Source organism: Pseudorasbora parva, chromosome 13 (genome assembly GCF_024679245.1).
Source record: "Pseudorasbora parva isolate DD20220531a chromosome 13, ASM2467924v1, whole genome shotgun sequence".
Lineage (NCBI taxonomy): Eukaryota > Metazoa > Chordata > Actinopteri > Cypriniformes > Gobionidae > Pseudorasbora > Pseudorasbora parva.
This window is the reverse complement of record NC_090184.1, coordinates 42305669-42333139: the sequence shown is the minus strand read 5'-3', so window position 1 is coordinate 42333139 and position 27471 is coordinate 42305669. Positions and strand designations below refer to the sequence as shown.

The window sequence follows — 27471 nt, the reverse complement described above, 5'->3', positions numbered from 1 at the left end:
AAATAATAGTCAGGAATATCTTATTTTTAATTATCAAAACATTACTTAAAAACCTACTCTGACTTCTGTCGTCTGATTGATGGTTTATAGTTTTTTAGCAAGTAAAAACGTCTGAAAAACATCATTTTATTATATATTTTAAAAACTACAGAGCTTTGATCATAAAACATTTAATCTTAGTAAGTTTCATCTTACAAAGACATTATTGGCAAATATAGAGTGACAACTAATACTTATATGCATTTTATGCAAGTTGTCTGTTATACTGTTATAATGATTACATTGATTTACATTACAAGCATCAGAATTTATCTATATGTGTGTGTGTGTATGTGTGTGTGTGTGTGTGTGTGTGTGTGTGTGGTATCACTAATATGGGAAAAACATCCACTATTAACTACAACTTTTGTCTTAATAAACTTCTAATTTACTACTTATTAATAAGTTAGTTTTTGTATTAATATGCATTAATATGTGCTTTATAAGTACTAATAAACAGCCAATATCATAGTAATATGCATACCCCCCCCCCCCCCCCCCACACACACACACACGCATCTGAACATATCTGCATATTTTGGCTCAGTTTGAGCCTTTAAAATAGATGTTTTCTTTCCTCCTAATCCACTATATCATAATATATGAGCCAAACAAGCCTGATGTAACAAATAGGATCCACAATTTTTTATTATATTTTGTCTAATAAACTGTTACCATTTCTGTCAGGCTTTACAGGGTGAACGTGGATTAAGAACTGTAATAATATATTCATACATACGATTCCCATCTAACATTATGGCAGCACAAAAATGATAAAATCCTCAATCGCACACTTGATGTACATCATTTTCTCTTGCATCAATGCTAAAAAAAAGCTTCCTGTCTCTTTCAATAAGACAAAAACAGAGAGAGTGAAATGTGAATTTCCCAAACACATCCATTTTCCTTTAAGACCAAAATCACTTGAATGAGAATCATAATTATGACTTCCCAACTCGTACACAGGAACTTCCCAGGAGGACGCGGTTCCCAGAAAAGCTCCTGCAGCATTTGAGCACGGATGACACTTGCTTTGATATTTTATATCTAACACAATGACATTCAAACGTTTATAAGAAGTAGTGTGAATAGTTTTTGTCTTGATTGTCACCGTTTTATCATTTCAAACATTTTTTTTTTGTTGTTGGACAAATTTAAAACTTCAAAAGTGCTCACGTGATATTTTGCATGCAATGCAATGATTCTTATGTCTTTTTTCAGTCAGTTTTAATGCAGACTCTCGTTTAGGACAGCGTGCAGTAAAATACCGGGAAGGCAATTTGAGCATCAATACAAATCAGGGCCAAACATTCCCAGAGATCCATAATCAAATGAACAATCAGGCCGAACGGAACAAGAACGCCCTCGAAACCCCAATCAGACGAGATTTACAGGTGCCGAGAAACATCCGCAGGTAAAACAGCGAGAGCGAGCTGGTTCTGCTGAGGTGCGTGTTTACTTGCAGGCACTTTCTTCTCAAACTGTTTACCTGCTCTGTCACACTCGGCCTGCTAATTAATGACTCATTTTCGAATCATTTATCTAAGAGCTGCTGGCAAAGGGAGAAAAAGCAAATCACAGTGGAAAAAAGGAAGCAATCAGCGCAACGAGGTAACTAACAGCCCTCCTCGTTCGCCACATCGCTCTCGTCTCTCAGCATCCATCTCTCTCTCCTGTCCTCCGCCGCTCGCACGGCATCATGGGAAAGAGCGGCGGGTAATCACGGGCCTGCGAGAGCGAGGACGAGGAGGGTGGTGGGGGAGGAAGAGGGGCTGCAGGGGCGTCTAATTAAACTCAAAGCTTGATTACGAAGGTGATTATCTTTAGCGTCTCAATCAGGGGCTGAGAGGAGGGCACGCACTCACCTGGTTGGCCTTCTCCAGGTTCGCCATTAGCGTTCCCATCTCCTCCGCTCTGGAAGACACAAACCACACGTTAAACATCAAAGCACGCTTAATGCTCACATGCAACTGCACACAGATTCAGCCCACTAAAGTGATCAAAAGTGCAGAGCGACAGGTTCACTTAGTACCGGCTAACAACCAGAGTGTACAAAATTAACATAAACTATATCAAAAAGCCATTTTTTTATTATATCAAGCTTATACAAGATGTTTTTGTTAAATATAATGGGAATTCTAGCTTTCTGTAAACACATTCTTTGTTTGATAAAACATTGATACTCTTCTCAATAGAACTAGTGTGTTCGTTGTCTCTAGCCTTGAACGAGTTCTCGGAAAGCTGTGTGTTTCACTCAAGGTGGGACAGCAGCAAATAACACCAACTAAGGAGTTTGTTATTGTGTTTTTTGTGCTATTAAGAAGTCCTCACCTATTGAAATGAGAGTATAAAGGAACGAGTTGCCACTCTGACTACACAACCTGAAACCCGAACTGACCTTCTTGGCAAAAGCAAAACAATTCAAAAGACACTTTATTGTTTTTGTGTTTTTTTTCAATTCTAGCCTCAGCATTTATTAAAGTTGATTTTTTTCCATGACAAGAGGAAGATGTTTTAAAACTTTTGAAACTTGCCAAGCTACACAAAGTAATGAAACAACAGTAAATGGCATTAAACCAGCATATTGGTTAATTAACAGACCCCTGATACTAAAACCTTAATATTGATAATTAGGGTGTTTATAAATATACAAAATAAATGTATTGTTTAATAATAATAAATAATAATAAAAATTAAGTGTAAATTAATAACTTTTACATTTAGCTTATTTAAAAAATAAAATGGTAATAAAGGAACACGGCGACTTTTTGTGACTTTAGCTTATTCACTGTTTCCCTCAGAGTTAGATAAGTCCATACACACACTCTCCTCTCTGTGCGTGCCATAACTCTGTCTGACGTTCCCACCGCTAGCCTAGCTTAGCACATAGACTGGAGGTAAACAGCTCCAGCTAGCCTACTGCTCAATAAGTGACAAAAAAATAACACGAACATTTTCTTATTAACATGTTGTGATGTGTATAGTTACATAATGTACTAAGACGGACGGAAAAATTAAAAGATGTGATTTTCTAGACCAATAAGGCTAGGAACTATACTGTCATTTGTGTCTAATAATCAGTGAAATTTGCTGCTGTACCATGGGCCAGGCCCGTCTTAAGTTTGCCAATGACCATTTGGATGATCCAGAGGAGTCATGAGAGAAAGTCAACTTGAGACTAAAATATAACTTTTTGGTCATAATTCTACTAAACGTGTTTGGAGGAAGAAGAATGATGAGTACCATCCCAAGAACACCATCGAACACCACCAATCCCTCTTGCAGTGTGTGCAAACCTGGTAAAAAACTACGGGAAACGTTTGACCTCTGTAATTGCAAACAAAGGCTACTGTACCAAATATTAACATTGATTTTCTCAGGTGTTCAAATACTTATTTGCAGCTGTATCATACAAATAAATAGTAAAAAAAAAAATCATATATTTTATTTGTTAGATTTTTTTTAGATTATGTCTCTCATAGTTGACAAGTACCTATATAATTTTTTAATTTTTTTATACAATTTTTTTTTTAAATTAATTTGTAAAATAAATCTTGACTATATGTTTAACTATATGTTGTCATATGTACTGAAACTCATGTATGTGTAGTACAAACTTCACATGAATCCAGTAAATTTCCCGGATTCAGAAGTTCATTAAGAGAAAGATTCATCCGACGGATTCAAACTGCTAACTCTGAGTCTATTTGAGTGATTCATTAAAAGAACCGACTTATAAGATTAAACATTCACTGGCTGCGATGCATGCATTTTTGATGCAAGAGAAAGATGTGATGTCCCAGTTTCAACATCAATTATTATATATTAAAACAATGATGTTGAATACAAATATTATTATATGTTTGTACACCTTACTGTACATCACAGAGCAGAAACAATACCGAAAACACCCGAATGCAACTACAGTATTCACACTGGGGTCCACACATGCATCTGCCTGAAAAGTGTCCTAGTGCTGCACTCCAGAGAAAGCACAAATAGAGGAAATAAATAAATGAACAAGTTCAAAAGTTCTTAAGGGAGACACTGAAGTCACTAAAATGCAAGGTTTGCTGTCATTAGAGTCGAGTGAGTCATATCTTATCTAGCGCTGTGTTCGGCATCATCGTATCCCAACATGCCCACACACGCGCGCTCGGCACAATCAGAGAGCTCTCATTTGAATAGCGTCTCGGGGAGATTATTCATAAGGTTTGTTTGAAGTTCAACAGTTTCCTCTCAGCCATCAGGGAGTTGATTTTCAAAAGGTGGAAGGCAGCGGAATAAAGAGAAGTGAAAGATTGATTAAACATGCTAGTCTCTGAGGTTGCGCTAAACAAAGATACCTTCTCAATTAGACGGGATTCGCTTTAAGAGCACAATCAGAGAAATTTAGTCTGAAAAGAGGGCCGTTCAGCACACTCGCGAGCCGCACGGCCTTTAAGTTTCTCAGTCTGCCGCCTGTCTAAGTCAGCAGCGGTTGTACGCTGCAGAAAGAGAATCAGACGGAAATGTGTCAGCTGAATAGAAATGGAAATATCCTCTTGATCTGAACTAAACAAAACCCAGGAGGAAATCGATCTCAGGTCTACCACATCAGAACTGGACCAGATTTATTTCAGGATTAATATGATGTTATAAAACCATCGTGACAATCTATATGATGTACAGATTGAATTGAGGCTTTTATTCACATTTAAACATTGATCAGCGACACAAACAGAAGCTCAACCGAACCTGCTTGATCCGTGAGAACAAACCGCACTGGTTCTTTGTGCTGCGTAACACACAAAAATGAAGCCTTTATGAACTTTCGAAAGGTCAAAGTGGTAGTTGGGATGACTGTAGGGACAGAAATCTCTTATATTTCATCAAAAATATCTTTATTTGTGTTCTGAAGATGAACTAAAGTGTCACGGGTTTGGAACGACATGAGTATGAGGTATTAATTACAGGGTTTTCATTTTTGGATGAACAATCCATTTAAAGGACAGAGAGGTCTGCATGAGCATTAAGTTGATACGAAATAATGTAATAGTATTTTGTGAAGTACTTAGCAGATGTGGTTTCCCATAATGCAATGCACCCGAAATCTGACGTCAATCGTGTCCTAGTGTGAAAGCACCCTTAGAAAGATTTTGAACCCTTGTCAGCTGGTTTGGCTAGTTTCTGGAAAGAATATTTTAGGATGGGTATATGACTATATGACTTCTAACCTTAACTATGGTCCGAGAAGTACAATTTTGAATGAGACTGGAGATGAAAATTTAGGTTTTGTGTGCCGTAAAATGCCGTCACCATGTTTCACAGAAGCAACACAGGGGAAAAAGATCCCTACTTCTGTTGTTATTTGCACAGACAAATAAAAAATGTAGCCTTTCTATTCTCTATTCCAATGAACACAAAGTAAGGAGACAGCATATATCAGCATAATATGGACATGTTTTCAGTTGCCACAGTGAATAAGTGTCTTACTTTTCCGCCATTTCCTTGTCGTATTTGCACCTCAGCTCCTGCAGCTCTGTTCGGGCCGAGTTCAGAGCTGTAAGACAGAGAAACGGGTGCAATTATTGACCTCTGGCCTCATATCAAGCCTCAGATGACCCCAGTGTTTGATATGGATCTTACATGACTGAAGCGCTTTGATCCGGTCCTCAGCCTGGCCGAGTCTGACAGGCAGCGAAATGTCTGATTCATGTTCCTCCCTGTGGAAACGGCGAGACAGCGCAGAGATCAGAACAGGAAGTGACTGAAGCCCCGCTGAGAAATTATGAAGCAGCTTGAATGGATCTCTGGAAACTCACATCTGATTTCAAGTAAACATCTTATTCGCCACCGGAATACGATAGCATACTACTTCTGCAGTATGTAAAGTATGAAACTATATTTCATATACCAACCATTTTTGATATACCAAGTAGCAACAACAAATGTAGTATATATATTTGTTTTATATACATATCTGCTTGTTAAGTCGTGACGCAAGGAACGCCGTTTCTGGGTCCAAGCCTCAACTCGTTTCACTTGAGAATGCCATTGACGCCCGTTTATGAGCGCTATTTATTCATATTAAACATCAAACATTTAAAAAAGTTTAACATTTTAAATACTTACAGTACACACCATTCTCTATGGTCACAGCGTTACAGACATTAATATTTTAACGATTTATAAAAGATGAATCACTGTCTGGCCATCTGGAATTTTGGTATGGAGAAAAAGGTTATTATTATAACTTTTTTGTAGTATTACACCACATTGTGTGTGTTTATTAGCAACGTTTGTAGTTTTTCTTGTGGTATAAGATAGAGCATTTGAACCCGGAAGCACTGCCGCGTGACGTCCTCTTTAACAACCGGATAGAGCACAGGTAGTAAGCGTTAAAATCTCACTGAAGTGTCTTGAAACACGCAGCATTTTTTAATGTGTTCATGTAATTTCCACTGAAACAGGAAGACAGGGCGGGGCATATCGAACAGCTCCTCCCCTTCATAAAATATCCAATAGTGTTTCCTTTATATCACAGCTCGTCCAGAGCCATTCCTCCTCTAATGTCTAACCGTTTCTCCACCTTATCTTCTCCATATCGCTTTAAAATACAGATCAAACGGTTTCGGATACATTTTCTGATCTACGCCGACATGATCCGCTCTGTGCTATCGTGTTTCTGGACCAGAGCTGAAACTGACGAGAAACCAAAAGAGAAACCATTTAAACTTTATCCCCTATACAGTGCACTGTCTGATCGTTCCCTATCCCCTATATAGTGCACTGTCTGATCGTTCCCTATCCCCTATATAGTGCACTGTCTGATCGTTCCCTATCCCCTATATAGTGCACTGTCTGATCGTTCCCTATCCTCTATATAGTGCACTGTCTGATCGTTCCCTATCCTCTATATAGTGCACTGTCTGATCGTTCCCTATCCTCTATATAGTGCACTGTCTGATCGTTCCCTATCCCCTATATAGTGCACTGTCTGATCGTTCCCTATCCCCTATATAGTACACTGTCTGATCGTTCTCTATCCCCTATATAGTGCACTGTCTGATCGTTCTCTATCCCCTATATAGTGCACTGTCTGATCGTTCCCTATCCTCTATATAGTGCACTGTCTGATCGTTCCCTATCCCCTATATAGTGCACTGTCTGATAGTTCCCTATCCTCTATAAAGTGCACTGTCTGATCGTTCCCTATCCCCTATATAGTGCATTGTCTGATCGTTCCCTATCCCCTATATAGTGCACTGTCTGATCGTTCCCTATCCCCTATATAGTGCACTGTCTGATCGTTCCCTGTCCCCTATATAGTGCACTGTCTGATCGCTCCCTATCCCCTATATAGTGCACTGTCTGATCGTTCCCTGTCCCCTATATAGTGCACTGTCTGATCGTTCTCTATCCCCTATGTAGTGCACTGTCTGATCGTTCCCTATCCCCTATACAGTGCACTGTCTGATCGTTCCCTATCCCCTATATAGTGCACTTTCTGATCGTTCCCTATCCCCTATATAGTGCACTGTCTGATCGTTCCCTGTCCCCTATATAGTGCACTGTCTGATCGTTCTCTATCCCCTATGTAGTGCACTGTCTGATCGTTCCCTATCCCCTATACAGTGCACTGTCTGATCGTTCCCTATCCCCTATATAGTGCACTCTCTGATCGTTCCCTATCCCCTATATAGTGCACTGTCTGATCGTTCCCTATCCCCTATATAGTGCACTGTCTGATCGTTCCCTATCCCCTATATAGTGCACTGTCTGATCGTTCCCTATCCCCTATATAGTGCACTGTCTGATCGTTCTCTATCCCCTATATAGTGCACTGTCTGATCGTTCCCTATCCCCTATATAGTGCACTGTCTGATCGTTCTCTATCCCCTATATAGTGCATTGTCTGATCGTTCCCTATCCCCTATATAGTGCACTGTCTGATCGTTCCTTATCCCCTATATAGTGCATTGTCTGATCGTTCCCTATCCCCTATATAGTGCACTGTCTGATCGTTCCCTATCCCCTTTATAGTGCACTGTCTGATCGTTCCCTATCCCCTATATAGTGCACTGTCTGATCGTTCCCTGTCCCCTATATAGTGCACTGTCTGATCGTTCCCTGTCCCCTGTATAGTGCACTGTCTGATCGTTCCCTGTCCCCTATATAGTGCACTCTCTGATCGTTCCCTATCCCTTATATAGTGCACTGTTTGATCGTTCCCTATCCCCTATATAGTGCACTGTTTGATCGTTCCCTATCCCCTATATAGTGCACTGTTTGATCGTTCCCTATCCCCTATATAGTGCACTGTTTGATCGTTCCCTATCCCCTATATAGTGCACTGTTTGATCGTTCCCTATCCCCTATATAGTGCACTGTTTGATCGTTCCCTATCCCCTATATAGTGCACTGTTTGATCGTTCCCTATCCCCTATATAGTGCACTGTTTGATCGTTCCCTATCCCCTATATAGTGCACTGTCTGATCGTTCAAAACAGCTTCAGCTTCTGTTTATAATGGAGGGGCGGGGCTTCAGATTCTAGAGAGCATTTGATTGGACAGAAAATCTGATGAGAAGCTGAAGTGATGTCATCAAAATCACTGATCCTTATCTGTGTTGCCAGATTGGGCAGGTTGATTGTGCGAGACAATTTGGACTGTGTTAAGTTCTACATTATGTTCTATAAATATGTACTTCACGAAAGAAATAACGTTACTGTAGTTCTGTCTAAAGAAGCACAACACAAAGATAAACGTTTTCTTGTTCATGCCTGCTTATTCTTCCAAATCACTTATATTGGGCACTTTTTGCACTTAAATGAGTTTATTCTTACTGTTGACATTTGAAAATGACACATGTGTTTTTCCATGGGGAAAATTGAGTCATCATCGGTTCATTTAATGATTTTGACAGTTTCCACTTGGACATAGTCATATATGACTGTTTTTATCCGTTTTCCTGGGAAACTGATTTATTTTTACTTTGTCATCATTATTTTGTTTTAAGGAAATAAACTGGTGCTAACCAATCTTGACATGGCACTGACATAGCAATAAAATTATATCACATTATTTTATTCGTTTGGGGCGTTGTTTTCTTGGATTGGGCGGGTTTTAGTGAGCTTTTGAGCTGGATATCGTCAACCCAATCTGGCAACACTGATCCTTATTGGTTGAAGTGAGAGACTAAGTTTTGAATGCTTAAATCTGTAAATGCGCATGTTGGTGTTGTTTTGAAGTGCACTAGTTTATAGATAACAGTAAGGGTAACATATTCATACTAAAAGCCACACATCGTCCTGTGGCTCACTTACCCTTCCTGCGGGTCCTGATGGTTTTGGAGCGGGGTGTCTCCGCCCTGGCCGTTCTGTGTGCTGTTTGGGGTCATCATGTGGGGCCGCTGTGCTGACGCCTCCCCCGTCTCCACGGTTACAGAGCCCTTCTCTGTGTGTTCTGAACACAGATATTAAATGTACGTTGTAACCAGTCCACAATCTCATCAGAATAACAAGTGCAACCTAACAGTGTTAATATATACGATTTTAAAACATTATAAAGTTACAATATTGTTCAAAAGTTTGGTGTCAGTATCTTTAAAAAAAAAAGATATTAATATTTTTATTCAGCAAGGATGCATTAAATTGATCAAAAGTTAAATTAAAGACATGAATAATGTTACAAAAGGTAAAATTACATTTTACAATAAATTCTCAAACAAAACAGATATTTTGAATTGTAAAAGTATTTCACAATATTACTGTTTTTAGTATATCTTTGATCAATTAAACACAGCCCTGGTGAGCAGAAAAGAAAAACCCACACACAACTGTTGAACGGTAGTGTGTGTCTAACATTTCTCAAAAGCACTGGGTATATTAACACACTACTTCAGTCTTGTCAATGTTAAGATTAGTCTACAGAATCTATGATCTTAATAACGTCAGAAGTCAAGTGAAAGTCTCCAGCTATCATTATAAGGTTACACAGCTATAGTTTGTCCCTAAAAGGCAGAAGATCTGACTTGACCTCCTTCGGGGGCACATCTGGGGATGGACTCAATTCAGCAGTCATTCATAAATCATGAAGTGGTTAAGGTTAGTCTGAAGTTACATCAGAAGTCAATCAAACGCCTCCAGTTAGAGAGCCAATGTGTGTCTGTGAAAGTGTGTTATATTTTAGAGAGAGAGAGTAAGTGTGTGTGAGCATTTACTCTGTGTGTGAGTGTACTTGTTTATATTATATTGTGGGGACCAAATGTAATGTAACAAACCTGAGATCACCGGCCAGCAGTCCCCACAATGTAAGCGGATTTATAAACACTAAATTACGTTTTTTTTTTTTTTATGTAAAAATGTTTCCTGTGATGGCTAGGTTTAGGGGCAGTGTAGGGGGATATAATGTACAGTTCATACAGTGTAAAATCCATTACGCCTATGGAAAATCCCCACAATTCACAAAAACACAGTGTGTATGAGTGTGTTTGTGTGTGTGTGTGTGAGTTTTTATGTGTGAGTGAGTGAGTGTGTGTGTATGTGAGAGAGTGTGTTTGTGTGTGAGAGTGTGTGAGACTGAGTGTCTATGTGTGCGAGTGTGTGTTTGTCTGTGTGAGTGTGTGTGTATGTGAGAGAGTGTATTTGTGTGTGAGAGTGTGTGAGACTGAGTGTCTATAGCCCCTTTCACACTGTGATTCCGGCAAATGCGGCCCGGCATTTGTTCCCGGGCCGCTAGATTTGGTCCATTCACACTGCCAGCGAAATGCCGTAATATGTGCGCTTTCACACACAACCCGTAACGGTCCCGGGTCGAGTTGACACGTGACATCCTGATGTGACGTATAATAGCGAGCGATCTCAGCTTCGGCGCGGATAGTAAGGAGCTCCGTGGTCTCGACTTGTGTCCAGTTTGCACACATTTCTGCTTGTTTAATTTTAGTTTCTTTTGTTTACGAACACTCTCTGCGTTTAAAACACCGACTAGCTCTTCTGGCACTGCAGGGTTGTGTTATTGAAGAAGCAAGCTCTAGGAGTCGCACGATAACTACGTACACGTTGCGGCATTAGTTTCGGCTTTTGTTCACACAGCACTCATCCCGGGTCGAATACCGCAATATTACGAGGTCCCGACCTGGGTCGAATTTGGTAATCAATCCCGGGACATGGTCACACAGAAGGTGACCCGGCAATGTTCCGGGAATATTGCGGGTCCGACGTGCAGTGTGAAAGGGGCTTAAGTGTGCGAGTGTGTGTTTGTCTATGTGAGAGTGTATGTGTGTGAGACTGTGTTTGTCTGCATGTGTGTAAGTGTGTGTGAGAGTGTGTGAGAGTGAGTGAGTGTGAGTGAGTGTGTGTGTGTGAGTAGACTCTGACCTGCTTTGTCAAGGCACTCCAGGTCTCTCCTCCAGTTCTCAGAGATTTGTGTGACCAGAGCATCACCGTCAGGGGCCGAACGCTGAAGTTCTGCCAGTCGCTCCTGTGTGGCCTCCAGCAGCGGAGCCGGATCTGTACGTACACACACACACACACACACACACACACACACACACACACACACACACACACACACACACACACACACACACACACACACAGTTACATCAGTGCGCCTGGGCATAAACAGTGCAGTGATTCATGCACCGCTCACAGAATGAAGTCACTTTAAAACAGAACAGCTTTCTGTTGGTCGACGTGGAGAATTTGCTAACTTTAGAATCTGTTGGGGAACATTTTCAAAACTCCTGATCATGAGGATTCCTATTAAAATGACTGGATTTTGCTCATTTGCTCTTTTTTTTTTGCCTCAAGTCTCATTGCTATTTAAAACATTGTAACGCTTCACAGTGAGGTCCCATTAGTTAACATTAGTCAATGCATTAACAATGGGCAATACATTTGTTACAGTAATTTTTTATATATACATTTTTTAAACTTATTTTAATTAATAATTAGTAAATGTTGTAAATAACATTAACTAAGATAGATAAACGCTTTAGAACTAATGTAGTTAACTAATGTTAACAAATGGATCCCACATCAGAACGACTGAAGATATTCTCTCCATATCAGGCCTTAAAACCCCCAACCTCAGCTGCTTAACTTGCTCCCAAATACTTATCTAGACAAATCCAACAAAGTAGAAGAGGATAAAAAGTCACCCAAAAAAAGAAATAGCATATATATATATAAAAAAGGTGAGATTCTTTAGCACAACAGAGGAGCTGTTTTGCAATGCATGTGTCTCAGTGAGGGGCCCATGGGGCCAACTAGGAGGCTGTTTCTGCGCTAACAAGTCTCCTCTGGATCATTTGATCATTTAAATTATTATGCCAGGAATCCTCAGGAGGCGACTCGGCTCTCCACATCACAGGGCTGTTTTTAATCTTCCGTCTTCCCTTTCTTCCCCTGAAAAAGTTCAGCTCGGCGCGGCTCAGAGAGGAGTCGTGCTCCTGTTGTGTACCTGGCAAAGGAGGTGACTCCCCGAACCGCGGCGCACAGAGAGAGGAGGCTCATGGGACACGGGGAGGGGAGATGCACACACTCCCAAGTCTTTCAACAAGAGGGAAGAGGAAAATCGCTTCTTTTTCCTCTTCGACCTGTGACGGCTTTCATCCTGCGCTCTCTGGGCGCGACAGGGGTCCTGATCCGCTCGCTTCTCTCTGACGCTCAACCGGAGACAGATCCGTTCTTGTTCTTAACGTTGCTGCAAAACATCCCTGGAAATGCTTGGACAGGAGATATTTCCAGTTTCACTTTTCCTCCAACTAAATTGAGGTCAGACGGGGAGGCCGGGAGGGCGAACGGCGTATTTAATAAATCAGCGGCGGTATAAATGCAGAGCGCATGCACGTGCGCGCTTTGTTACAAAAGCACGGTAGATATTGCGTCAGTCACTTGGGACGCTGCTTTTAAGAGTAGTAGAACTCCTTTTACACAAAGACGGCGGATTAAATCGGTGCGCTTCTGCGCATCAACTCCTTTATCGCTTTCTTTTAAGTTCTAATGATCAAACCCTTCAGGCTTTATTCTCAGCGATTCTCCTCAATCAGACGCTCGGAGTGAAACTCCACAAACTTGATGCATTTGTGAGATGGCAGAAATCACATTATGGAAGCCGCTGAGATATTAAAGTGTGTGTTTGTGCATCTGAATGATGTCTGGATGCATCTGGATTAAACTGTAGTGGGGAAGTGATCAAACCAGAAACATATTGCATGTGGCTTCTGCTTAATTCCCAGGGAAACAAACTAATAACACAGTATCAAAAAGAGTATTTTTTTGCACATGTACCAAAGCAATACAACATTTTTATGTATATAATGTATATTTTTCCTGGCATGACACCATAGGAGATGATATTCTACGAAATAAAGTTCTGTGTAAATACTGAAATACATGAAAATATATATAAATATGAAAATCAACATAATCAACAGAGAAATCCTCATATTATCATGATGTCTGAAGGATCATGTGACACTGAAGACTGGAGTAATGATGCTGAAAATTCAGCTTTGATCACAGGAATAAATTACACTTTGAAATATATTCACATGGAAAACAGTTATTTGAAATTGTAATAATATTTCACAATATTACTGTATTTTTCAAATAAAGGCAGCCTTAGTGAGCATGAATTTCAGTACCATGGTATATTTTAAAGTAATATAGTATCACCATCTGATTTTTGGATGGTACTTTTAAATAGATAAGAAATTCCTGTACCATGTTATTTACATGATAATAATCCTGAAGTACATCAATTTCAGTACCATGGTATATTATCTAATTGTATTATTTGATATACCATAATACTCCAAGGTCTTTAAAAAATACACTGTAAAAAAATAAAATGTTTTTTTTGTTTGGTTTAACTTAAAAAAGTAAGTAACCTGGTTGCCTTAAAATTTTGAGTTTATTGAAATTAAAAATGTGAGTTGATACAATGAAGGAAATTTGTTTAATAAATAGAAACTCAAAAATTGTATCTGAACCACATAAAAAATTTGATAAATCATTTTTGGCATTTTCTATTTGGCATGTTTCACTGCGTCATCAGAAATAAAACACACAATTACCCAATATGCTTACATTAATTAATAATATTTTAATAAAGGTTGTCGAATCTCAAAAAATGTTAATTGAATTAACTCAAAATTTTAAGGCAACCAGGTAACTTATTTTCTACATATTGTTTTACAGTGTACTATCATGCTTTGTGGGCCATGATATACTTGTAGTAAAATGTAAATATACCATAGTATAACTTACATAAAACACAATAATTATATATAAAAATATATAAAAAATATATACATATTTAAATTAACTGTACAGTCAAACATAAAATGATTCAAACACCAGATAACGTTTTACTAGTGTGTGCAGGACACTATAGTTCATGAATAGAAAAAAGTAAACGGTGACATATTATACCCAAAGATTCTTCATACAGTGACTATCAGTAAAACTGATAAAGATTTGAGCCCAAAATGATTCAGACTCTGAGCTGAGCATGTTTTGCTGAAGTGTGTTTTCTTTAATTGCTAATGTGACCTTTGACACCACAGACTGAACTAAATGAAGCGTTGCTTGCTCATTGGTTGAGCTAAACTGGTATCGTGCTTAAATCTAACAGCTGATTGGCTGATTGTAATCCATTACATCCCTTTCTATCAAAGTGATCTGACATTATCAAGATGAATTTGTTCTGACACAGTTTAACTCTGAGTTCTTGTCATATTTAATAACCATTTTCTAAACTATAGTGAATAAACTTAGCCTGACGTGGTCATACTCAATTCTAGTCAGAATATGAGTCTGATGCTCCATTGGGCTGTGATTATGGGGTGTTTCAACCGAACTAGGAAAGACATCAATTGGACAGACCTACAACCAATCAGAGCAATGAAGGGACGCATAACGTTACTTGTCAAATGTCAACAGAGCTCAACTGCACTGTGTTGCCAAGTCCGCGTTTTTTCCGCGGGTTCTTTTCTATGTCTGCGGGTTGAAGCGACTATTATGTGATATATAGACCCTGGAGTGCGAATTTTAGCAGCAACCTTGCCACGATAACACACATTTTACCCCCCAAACGCCATTTTTTCACCGGAGAACCCCCCTAGTAGTTGCCGCGTTTTGTTGTAAAAACCTGGCAACCCTCTCTGCACGCACGCTGAAATCAGGCTGGAATACACGATCTTTGCCAGAGTTGGATTCAAACAAATATAATACAAGCCCCTTTGATGACGTGATGATTACGTTACTGTTGATCATCTGTCCGTCATCGTCTAAAGCCCGCCCTGATGATTTCATTGGTCCGAACAGTTTCTGTTCGGGGATAATTACTCCTCTATGGAGCGAGGCCAGACCGAATTGCCCGACCTAAAATTTTTGTGGGGGGGGCTAAATTCGGCTGGCATCCAGGCTAGAATAAACTGTGATAATGTGAGAAAATGTTAATGTCTAAATCATTGGTTTGATTCGAGTTAGAGAAGGAAACACTTTGGAATATCAGTTCATCTCTTGTTCATTTGTTTTCCCCTTAAAATGATGTTGCTGCATTGCTAAAATAGCTGTCACGTTCATTCTGCCCAATTTGCTTTGTGCTGTAAAGTTTATTCGTGTTGATTAGAGAGGCTATTAGAGAGTGCCAAACATATTCTATCAAATCAGATGCAATCATCCCCTGATTAAATTAAGAGTTAATGGCAGGTAAAGGAGGACGAGTCTCGTTCAAACCCGCGCTGGGTTTGGACATCACAGACCGCCGATTAGCTTTAATGAATCTGTTCTTTTACCGTCCATGTACATACACTGCTCGTTTTCTCATTTCTCCATAACTTCATTACGCTTGATTGGATGTTTGCCTTCGGGTCATGTTAACTAATACAGGCAAAGACTGTTATAAATCATAACCACACACAAAAAACTAAACAATCAATTTCAACATGCATATAGAACATTAATATGAGAGTAAAGCAGTTAGGGAATGTTTTTGGATGTCTGGAAGTATGTGATGCCACACATAACCATACGCATGTCGTTTCAGCGGGATGGACTGAGCACAGAATCAAATCCTTCTTTAATGAACCACTAAAAGTAAAGCCAGCCAATACTGTATTTATTTCTGAGTTGACAACCGAAAACCACCTGCTAATTTAAACATGCACAATAATGTCACTGTCAATGTCACTGCATGCTGCATATATTTAAGAGAATATTTCAAAAAGAAGCAGCCTGTATAGTGCACAGCATGCAGTAAGCACTAAGCAGTGTGCGGACACCGCCTTTGTTCCTGTAGCTCAAACAGCAAGGCTCTTACACACCAATATCATGCCTTCGATTCATAGGGAATGCATGGTGACAAAAAAATGTGAAACACTTTGGATAAAGTGTCTGCAAAATGTATACATTCATATACAAAGTGGAAACCGTTTAAATGTTATTGTGTTTTTCAATAGATAATAGAAGGATCTTAGTAAACATCGACAACATATTAACAGCTTTTAAATGTGTTCTTTTTGGATGAGTATCTTCTGCAGGGCAGGACTAATTGAAAAAAATATATATATTTAAACAAAATAAGAACAATATGGATATCTTTAAGGGGTGTGTAAACTTTTGAGCACGACCGTATGAATGAATTGTTCTGCATGACCATATTCTACTCAATTGCTAAACTGTGTGTGTGTGTGTGTGTGTGTGTGTGTGTGTGTGTGTGTGTGTGTGTGTGTGTGTGTGTGTGTGTGTGTGGCCGTGTTTTTGTGACATATGAGGACACAAATGTGTATAATGACATGGGTATGACACAGTTATTACAGGAGAGGGTGAAATATGAGGACTTTGGCCATGTCCCCACTTTTCAAAAGGCTTATAAATCATTCAGGAGGAGTTTTTTTTTTAGAAAGTAAAAATGCAGAATGTTTCCTGTGATGGGTAGGGGAAGTGGTGTGTGTGTGTGTGTGTGTGTGTGTGTGTGGTCCAGGTGGACTTTTGGGTGCCGCATGCTGCCTCTGTTTTGCGATGCTAATTTCATCCCCACAGGAAGTGAGTGAATCCTTACATGTGTAAAGAAGAATGCAGAGAAAAGAAGGAATGTTCCTGATCCATCCTTCCGTCCACACACACACACACACACACACACACACACACACACACACACACACACACACACACACACACACACACACACACACACACACACACACACACACACACACACACACATACACACACACACACACACACACACGTTCCAAATTCCCAAACACATGATTTATACTTCTGTTTAAAAGTTTGGGGTCAGTAAGTTTTTTTTTTAAATATATAAACCAATACTTTAATTCAGCAAGGATTAATTAAATTGATCAAAAGTGACAGTAAAGACATTTATATTGTTTTAATGATTTTTCAAATCAATGTCTGTTGTTTTGAACTTGAAAGAAACCTGAAAATGTACCATGGTTTCCATAACAGCACAACTGTTTTCAGCATTGATTATAATAATCATAAATTTAGCTGCAAGCCGCAATTATTGGGGCCAAGCACAACATAAGCAAACAAGGAAGCTAGCAATAGACCGACTGCAAAAAATGAGTAAAGACATTTGGAGACAATTTTAAGCATAAATGTGGAAAACCCATAAATAGTTGTATAGAGCCAATTTCTTGTTTTGTTTAATTATAGTGCCACCAAGGGGTGCAGTCAAAGTATCTCATTTATACACATTATAAATGAGTTATATACATGTATGATTATTTATGAGCACATAAACAATGACTCACACCCAATTTTATTTCAATCTTACAATCCTACAGTAAATTCGAAGAACGTTTCAAAGATATTTCCAAAAGTTGTTTAAATGCTAAATCACAACGTGGCACAAACCATAAGGCAAACCTAACATGTTTGGTATGAGTGTGCCGCACAAGTCCTGAAAAGTGAAGCCAAAGAGATCGCCCTCAGGTGGCTGGTCCCAGTGTAGCTTATAAACCACGCCTCCTCCATATATTTCGAATGGACGAGAGACAAACTACACAATCAAATGATTTATCTTGATTAAAGTGTTTTTTTTTAAATAAGTTTGGTTTTAGTTATTTGATGCTATAAAAACGAGGTGCAACGTCATGATTGTCAGCTTCTCTGAGTGAAGTTATCACCAACTGACTTTTTCGTGATTTTCGGAAGGAGATTGGAGCTTTAGCTTTAATCTCTACATTTCCATTTATTTCACACCGACATAATGATTTGTTCTGCATCTGTGTGAGGGCTTTGGATATTGCAGCTCTACTTCCTGCTCTCTACTGTGCAGACTCAGTCCCAAAATTTACTCAAGATGTCAGTGCCAAAACGGGACGTTCGCGGCTTCACTTTTCTTCAATGGAAGGTAGTGAAGACGCATCCATATTTTTTTATGGTCTGTGGTTTGGTATCATTGGGCTCGGCAAGAATTCAGTAATCTAAAGACGTGAAAATAAGTTATAAGCACGTGAATATTTGATTTTACACTAAGTGGCTCTAGATCAAACTTCTCGGTCTCACTTTATATTAGGTGGCCTTAACTACTATGTACTTACATCAAAAAGTAAGTACAATGTACTTATTGTGTTCATATTATATTGCAGAACATTTTTGCTGATATTGAGGTGGGATACGGGTGGAGTTAGGGACAGGTGTGGTGGTGTGTGTCAGTTTATGGGTAGGTTAAAGTGTAAGGGAAGTGCCAACTGTGTAATTACAAATGTAACTACAGAAATTAATTACATGCAGGTCATTTTGAAAATGTAAGTACAATGTAAAAACATATATGTACACAGTAAGTCCATTGTATCAATTGATTAATTACAATGTTAATACATAGTAGTTAAGGCCACCTAATATAAAGTGGGTCCAACTTCTCCTTTAGGGCATCGCACCAATGACCCATACACAGCATTTTACCACAAAATTCAAAATGGCTAATATGGGAGAATTGGATATCATTAGACTCGACATGCCACCCCGAATCTAACCACTATTATGATTTTTTAGGCAAACCGTTCAGAACTTTTAAGCAAAATTAGACATTTTTCGTATCTCCAAACCAGTAGGAGGTGCTGTGCCGAAATGCAACATGTAGCCTCAGCTCATGCTTGTGATTACATGAACCAACTTTGGTCTGAATACGATAGAGCATTTGTCTGGCTATTACCAGACAAATTAAGATTGAACATTGGTCTGAGGAGTCTGCTCTGTATTTTCTACTGCACAAGAGGCGTGATCAACAGGCAGCGACCCATTGTTTCTCTATCCGTCATCATGTTAAAGCCGCCAGTAGTGCGACAGGTGGATAAGCCAGTCTGTAATTGGTTCACGCTAAAGTGTAACAGAAGCAGTAGAGATTAATGTATAGGTTTCCACACTGAGTCGCCGGGCGAAATCAAATCACCGGCAGATCAGGGCTAATAGAGCATTGCAGAGATACATAAAATTTGTTTGTGCGAAGAATCAACTTCAATTCCATCACTTTTTGTCTACATGATCTGAAGATGAAGTGGTTAAAAAAAATTGAAAAATGGACAATTGGAGGAGTTTTTCATGATGGAAAATGATGACAGGGTGGCAATCGAATCGTCATGAGCTAAGGAATCAGAGGGGAAAAATGAATTATTAGCATAAACATAAGTGCAACTCTGGACAGTTGGTGGCACAGGAGAGATAGAGCTAGAGTCTCCAAAGTGTGTTATAGTGACATTTTAGACCATCCTCTATCTGTGTGCCAAATTTCATAACTTTTTACTATATGGTTCTATGGGCTGCCACGACTCAAAAGTGGAAGAGGAAGAAGAAGAGGAAAAGGAAGAAGAGGAAGAAGGGGAAGAGGAAGAAGAGGATGAGGAATAAGAGGATGAGGAAGAAGAGGATAATGTGGAAGAAGAGGAAGAGGAAGATGATGATGAGGAAGAAGAGGAAGAGGAAGAAGAGGAAGAGGAGGAAGAGGAAAAGGGAGAAGAGGAAGAAGAGGAAGAGGAAGAAGAGAATGAGGAAGAAGAAGAAGAGGAAGAAGAGGAAGAGGAAGAAGAAGAGGAAAAGGAAGAAGAGGAAGAAGGGGAAGAGGAAGAAGAGGATGAGGAATAAGAGGATGAGGAAGAAGAGGATAATGTGGAAGAAGAGGAAGAGGAAGATGATGATGAGGAAGAAGAGGAAGAGGAAGAAGAGGAAGAGGAGGAAGAGGAAAAGGGAGAAGAGGAAGAAGAGGAAGAGGAAGAAGAGAATGAGGAAGAAGAAGAAGAGGAAGAAGAGGAAGAGGAAGAAGAGGAAGAGTAAAAGGGAGAAGAGGAAGAAGAGGAAGAGGAAGAAGAGGAAGATGATGATGAGGAAGAAGAGGAAGAGGAAGAAGATGATGAGGAAGAAGAGGAAGAGAATGAGGAAGAAGAGGAAGAGGAAGAAGATGATGAAGAAGAAGAGGAAGAAGAGGAAGAGGAGGAAGAAGAGGAAGATGATGAGGAAGAAGAGGAAGAAGAGGAAGATGATGAGGAAGAAGAAGAGGAAGAGGATGATGAGGAAGAAGATGAAGAGGAAGAAGAGGAAGAGGAAGAAGAAGAAGAGAATGAGGAAGAGGAGGAAGAGGATGATGAGGAAGAAGATGATGAGGAAGAAGAGGAAGAGGAAGAAGAAGAATGCCAAAAAGAGATAATCATCATATGAGAATGATTTGTGAAGGATCATGTGACACTGAAGACTGAAGTAATGATGGTGAAAATTCAGTTTTGAGCACAGGAATAAATAATCTTTTACAAAATACTTGCATAGAAAAGTTATTTTAAATAGTAATATCTCACAATATTACCAATTTTACTGTATCTCAAATAAATGCGGCCTCAGTGAGCATTTGAATGGTACAGTAAATCCATAACTTATTTATATTGAGTCACGAAGATCTACCTCAGATTCTCACACAGACGCACTGCTGATTTTGTGTCTTATTGATTGCTGTGCCATGTTGATTTTAACATCTAGGTGAAACTTACTAACTTCATGGAATATTTTCTGAACTGTGTTCCACAAAAAGCAGCTATTCGTCTCCTGCTTTCGACTCTAATTAAGACGCTTTTTATGAAAGTTTTTCTTCCCTCGTAGTTGATAAAGTGATGGGCTAAACTCTCCACGCCTGATGCAACACCTCCCAACCGATGACCCAACCCATCCAACAAAAGCACCATCGATCTCTCTCCAGCGGCCCACGGACGAGACACAGAAAGCAGCTGAAACCGCGCAGCGACTCCCCTACACCTACGGGCGCGCGGTGCCAACGTGAGCAGGTGTGTCAGGGCGGTCTGTCTTGGCCCTGTCAGCGCTACACCGTCATTAGCCAGCGCGGGCGCAGCGGGGAGCAGCGTGCGTCTCTCTGGGCCCTCTGTAATTACGCTCTGACATAATTAACCCAGCAAGCCCATTAGCCTAGCGCCGACTGCAAAAAAAGCTTTGCTATAATTATTTGTTGTGTGCATGCTAATGAGACCAGCTGTGCGCCCATCGTACAACACGAACAAATTAATTTACAAGGCTGCGCTTTAAGGTTTTTTTTTCCCCGTGTACCTCTCAAATACACACTCAGAAAGCATCACGTCTTTTTTGGCTATCAAGTGGATGTGCAAAGTTCAAAAACGTCTCTTGTCAGACAAGTTCCCTCAGCTGCATGAACTCTAGTGTTTCCACAAATCAATGAGAAATACAAGTCAATATTTTATTTTAACTAAACAAAAAGTGGCAATTTATTCCAAGTATATATTCAGAGAACTATGAGTGCAAAAGTATTACACTGCAAAGATCAGCAGACACTGATTTAAAACCAATGATTTACACTGCAGTCAGATTAATACAGACATTAACGTACAGTTCATGTGGATTACTTTACATTAATACAAATATATGGATAACTACAGCGCTCACATCCTGAGACAGATTCAACATCCATTCACACAACACTAACAACACTACCACAAAGATCCATCCCCCCATCCGTCCGTCCTTCTGTCTGTCTGTCTGTCCGTCCGTCCGTCCATCCATCCATCCTTCTGTCTGTCTGTCTGTCTGTCCGTCCATCTATCCTTCTGTCCATCCATCCATCCATCCTTTTGTCTGTCTGTCTGTCTGTCTGTCCGTCCTTCTATCGATCCATCCATCCATTCATCATCATTCTGTCTGTTTATCCATCCGTCTGTCTGTCTGTCCATCCTTCTGTCCATCCATATGTCTGTCTTTCTGTCTGTCCTTCCTTCTATCGATCCATCCATCCATCCATCCATCCATCCTACTGTCTATCTGTCCGTCTGTCTTTCTATCCATCCATCCATCCATCCATCCATCCATCCATCCATCCATCCATCCATCCATCCATCATCATTCTGTCTGTCTATCCGTCCATCTGTCTGTCTTTCTGTCTGTCTATCCATCCATCTGTCTGTCCGTCCATCCATCCAACCATCATCCTGTCTGTCTATCCATCTGTCCGTCCGTCCATCCATCCATCCATCTATCCATCATCATTCTGTCTGTTTATCCATCCATCCATCCATCCATCCATCTCTGTCTTACTGTCGGTTCATCCATCCATCCATCCATCCATCCATCCATCCATCCATCCATCCATCCATCCATCCATCCATCCATCCATCATCCTGTCTGTCTATCCATCTGTTCGTCCGTCCGTCCATCCATCCATCCATCCATCCATCCATCCATCCATCCATCCATCCATCCATCCATCCATCCATCCATCCATCCATCCGTCTGTCTGACTGTCAGTTCATCCATCCATCCATCCACCCATTCATCCATCCGTCTGTCTGTCTGACTGTCAGTTCATCCATCCATCCATCCATCCATCCATCCATCCGTCTGTCTGACTGTCAGTTCATCCATCCACCCATCCACCCATTCATCCATCCGTCTGTCTGTCTGACTGTCAGTTCATCCATCCATCCATCCATCCGTCTTTCTGTTCATCCATCCATCCATCCATCCATCCATCCATCCATCCATCCATCCATCTATCTATCTATCTATCTATCTATCTATCTATCTATCTATCTATCTATCTATCTATCTATCTATCTATCTATCTATCTATCTATCTATCTATCTATCTATCTATGATGAATCATCTCTCTCTGTGTATTTGTGTGTGTGAAATCATTCAGTACCACAGTACACATACACACAAATACGTAGCATATCATTGTAGCATATTTTGCCGTTTGTGTCTGTGTACAGCCATGGGAACAGTGTGACCTGATCTTAAATGTTCCATGAAAAGCACCATTGAAACTTAAATTCCTCTCATTTTAACATTCAACATTTCTTTGCCCTTCATACTCAAGCAGTAATAATAAATGCTTTTGCAAAAGCCTTGATGAAGAAAGTAATAAAGAGGAGAGAGAACGAGGTAAAGAGAGAGATGCGTCTCTTCCTACGACTGCGTGCGCTGAAAGACAAACTTCCCTCTCAAAGCCTTTTTGTTTTAGTGGCGTTGTGAAGGACACAGTCGGACAAACATCAATAAGAATCAGCTGTGAAGTGCGCTTGAAAGCGGCGCAGAGGCGCAGCTGCGTGCGGCTCCGCTAGAGACGAGTGATCTCAATAAAAGATGAAGGATACAAACAAGAGGAAAGCCAACGGATCAGCCGAGAGAGGCCAAGCATTTGTGTTAACTCTGGAATATTAACTGAAGGCCACCAGGACGATTTCAGGAGATGCTGGTGACGTCTACTGATCATGAGTCATGAGAAACCATGGCTTTGTGAACACATGTGCCACAAAACTTCTATTTAAAAGGTGTGTGTGATTCATATTCACCATCTGGGAGAGAACACAACCTCAAAAAAGACATGAATGTCAGACAATCAGAGCAAGTGTCAATGATTTCAAAGATGCATTTACACGCTTCATAAGCAAAACATTTGACAACATTTTAGCTTGACATTCTTAAACAAGACAAAACTGTTGCAAATAAACCGTCTATAAACATGCATTGCATACGAGTTGTCATTTTGATTCTTTCTTTGAATAAAAGATTCGTTTACAAATCGGACTCGGCTGTTCTGAGCGCTTCTCGACTCATTGAACCCAAAAGCACCTGGTGTTAATGAATGTTATAATTGCTTAAATGCAAATTACAGTTTGGTCCTAAATGTCTTTATTTTATGAGAGCTACGAACTGAACTGGGACACATACAATTACAATAAACACCTGCATTAATGAAACGATCCAAAATTTCAACAGTATCATGTGCTTACCTATGACTTTATTGGAGCATTAGAGCATGTAACGAATAATTGAATCACTCAAACATTCATCCATCCGTCCGTGCATCCATCCGTCCGTCCATCCATCCATCCATCCATCCATCCATCCATCCATCCATCCATCCATCCATCCATCCATCCATCTATCTATCTGTCTGTCTGTCTGTCTGTCTGTCTGTCTGTCTATCTATCTATCTATCTGTCTGTCTGTCTGTCTGTCTGTCTGTCTGTCTGTGTCTGTGTCTGTCTGTCTGTCTGTCTGTCTGTCTGTCTGTCTGTCTGTGTCTGTCTGTCTGTCTGTCTGTCTATCTATGTATCTATCTATCTATGTATCTATCTATCTATCTATCTATCTATCTATCTATCTATCTATCTATCTATCTATCTATCTATCTATCTATCTATCTATCTATCTATCTATCTATCTATCTATCTATCTATCTATCTATCTATCTATCTGTCTGTCTGTCTGTCTGTCTGTCTGTCTGTCTGTCTATCTATCTATCTATCTATCTATCTATCTGTCTGTCTGTCTGTCTGTCTGTCTGTCTGTCTGTCTATCTATGTATCTATCTATCTATCTATCTATCTATCTATCTATCTATCTATCTATCTATCTATCTATCTATCTATCTATCTATCTGTCTGTCTGTCTGTCTGTGTGTCTGTCTGTCTGTCTGTCTGTCTGTCTGTCTGTCTGTCTGTCTGTCTGTCTGTCTGTCTATCTATCTATCTATCTATCTATCTATCTATCTATCTATCTATCTATCTATCTATCTAATATATTATCTGACATAATTTTGCTCTGTATTCTGGAGTAAATGACACTAGCTTTGATATTTAATGCAAAGACATTTTTAAGCATCCTAATTTTTTTTTAGGCTGCTGTATTTAGTCACATTTACATGCACACAAACTCGACAGTTCCTTAATACATTTAACCATTATTTCAGCAGGCAAGGCATTCAAAAATACAATTATTTCCATGACGGTCTGTCAAGAGGATACAGTGTACTGTAAGATGCTCTGAGACACGTTAAGCTTATATATTCACCTTCACACAAACACAAACACACACACACACACTTCAGTTTTCTCCCTGTGGGCTTGTTCTCTATAGGGACTCATTGGCCGGGCAGCACTTTTATGAACATAATGCATTATTAAACATCTCAAACATCTCCTGGGCTTTGTGTTTATTACTGCTCTTACAAATCATCAGTACATAATCTCTAGCGGCCCACAGAGATCTCTCTCTCTCTCTCTCTCTCTCTCTCTTACACACACACACACACACACACACACACACACACACACACACACACACACACACACACACACACACACACACACACACACACACACACACACACACACACACACACACACACACACACACACACACACACACACACACACACACACACACACACACACGTGAATCTCTAACGAAAAATTCCCCTGAAAGAGTCACATCTTCAACAATAAGACACCCAGAGTGTGAACTACTAATGAAACATGTGACACGGTCCCGAAGGACCTCACGACCATAAACAACCAGAATACAATCTGTCTTTTTTTTTCTAGATGAAAAGGTACGTCTAAGCATGTTATTTTTTTTAAGGGTGCAAAACTACAGTAGGTCATGTGAGTTTCACCTTCAATCCGGAGGAAAATAATGAACTACACAAACCACTGTCACTCTTCCGTGAAAACAGTGACATAAAGAGGCTTACAGATGCGTGAGGGAACTACCAGGGTGAAAATACATCACGCTGTAAGCGTTTCAATACACAGATGCTAAATTACATCTCAAACTGTCATGAACTTTGAATTCTTGGATGGTTAAAGCAATAGTTCAACGTAGAATGAGGATGCACACTGTCAGGCTCCAAACATGAGCAAAAAACATCATAAAAGCACCCAAACAAGTTAATATGATTCATGCACTATATTCCAAATCACATGCCAACTTTGTGTGAAGAACAGAACCAAATTTAAGTCATAATTCACTGATCCAGAGCTCTTAAATATCAAGTTTTCATTTGAAATGTGCAGATAAACAGCAGGTTGGACATCAGTGAAGCAAATGCAACACATAAAGGAATGAGACATTTTTGTTTTTAATACCTAAATATATTTTATACATTGATTTTATTATATGCACATGCACAAAACCTCTCGCTCGCGGGCACATGCATACACAATATGGCTCATATGCAGGTGTTTCTTCAGTTTCCAACACTTTTATGCCCTGAAGGTTGATTTTTATTTGTACTAACAGAAATAACTAACTAGTTTTGTCATTTAAATGCCACTGTTATTTTATTTTTGGAACTCAAGTGTCATATATATTATATATATTGGATATGAACAAACAAATTATTAATGAAACTATGATCAAAAAATGAAATAAAATATTAGAATATATATATATATATATATATATATATATATATATATATATATATGTTCAATAAATATTCTAATATTTTATTTCAATATTTGATCATATTTATAAATATATCATAGTTATATATTCTATAAATATTCTAATATTTTATTTCATTATTCATCGTCATAGTTATCATAGTTATAATTTGTTTGTATGTTTTAGTGAGTTATGCCATATATATATATTTTAAAGGCATAACTTACTGATCCACAGTTCTCCAAATTCACGTCTTCATTCAAATTTGGGACATTAACCCCATGTTTGAAGTGAATGAGGACTAAACATAAATTAAAGGGACAGTTCACCAAAAATTCTGTCATCATTTAATCACCCATTCCAAACTTGTATCCATTTCTTTGTTCTGCTGTGCACAAAGAAAGCTATTTGGGAGAATGTTTTTAACCAAGCAGATCTCGGCCCCCATCGATTACTATAGTAGGAAAAAAATACTATGGTAGTCATCTAGTCAATGTGGAACAAGATCCATGGATGAGTAAATGAAAGAATTTTCAGTTTTGGGTGACTATCCCTTTAAATGTTGGTCTGTTTCTTGCACAAAGCATCAAATGACTTCAGAAAACTTATAGCACAAGAGTCGTACTTTTAAAACACTTTAAAGGAGCTCTTTTGTGCTACTTGGAGCCTGGCAGCGCTGTATAATAAAAAAAGTGGATGCGTTTATGAGCACTGTGTGAGGTC

General features: G+C 39.4%; 1 protein-coding gene across 2 annotated transcripts in view; it reads right to left on the bottom strand.

Annotated features, from left to right (window-relative positions):
- Positions 1-27471, bottom strand: part of cux2b (cut-like homeobox 2b) — a 239360-nt gene that overhangs the window by 23297 nt on the left and 188592 nt on the right. For both annotated transcript variants that reach the window (XM_067414458.1, XM_067414459.1), the window contains exons 5-9: positions 11400-11531; positions 9348-9486; positions 5668-5744; positions 5515-5581; positions 1905-1953 (exon numbers count right to left, since the gene is read on the bottom strand). In XM_067414458.1, the coding sequence (XP_067270559.1) occupies positions 1905-1953; positions 5515-5581; positions 5668-5744; positions 9348-9486; positions 11400-11531 (464 nt within the window). The remainder of the gene's footprint in view (positions 1-1904; positions 1954-5514; positions 5582-5667; positions 5745-9347; positions 9487-11399; positions 11532-27471) is intronic.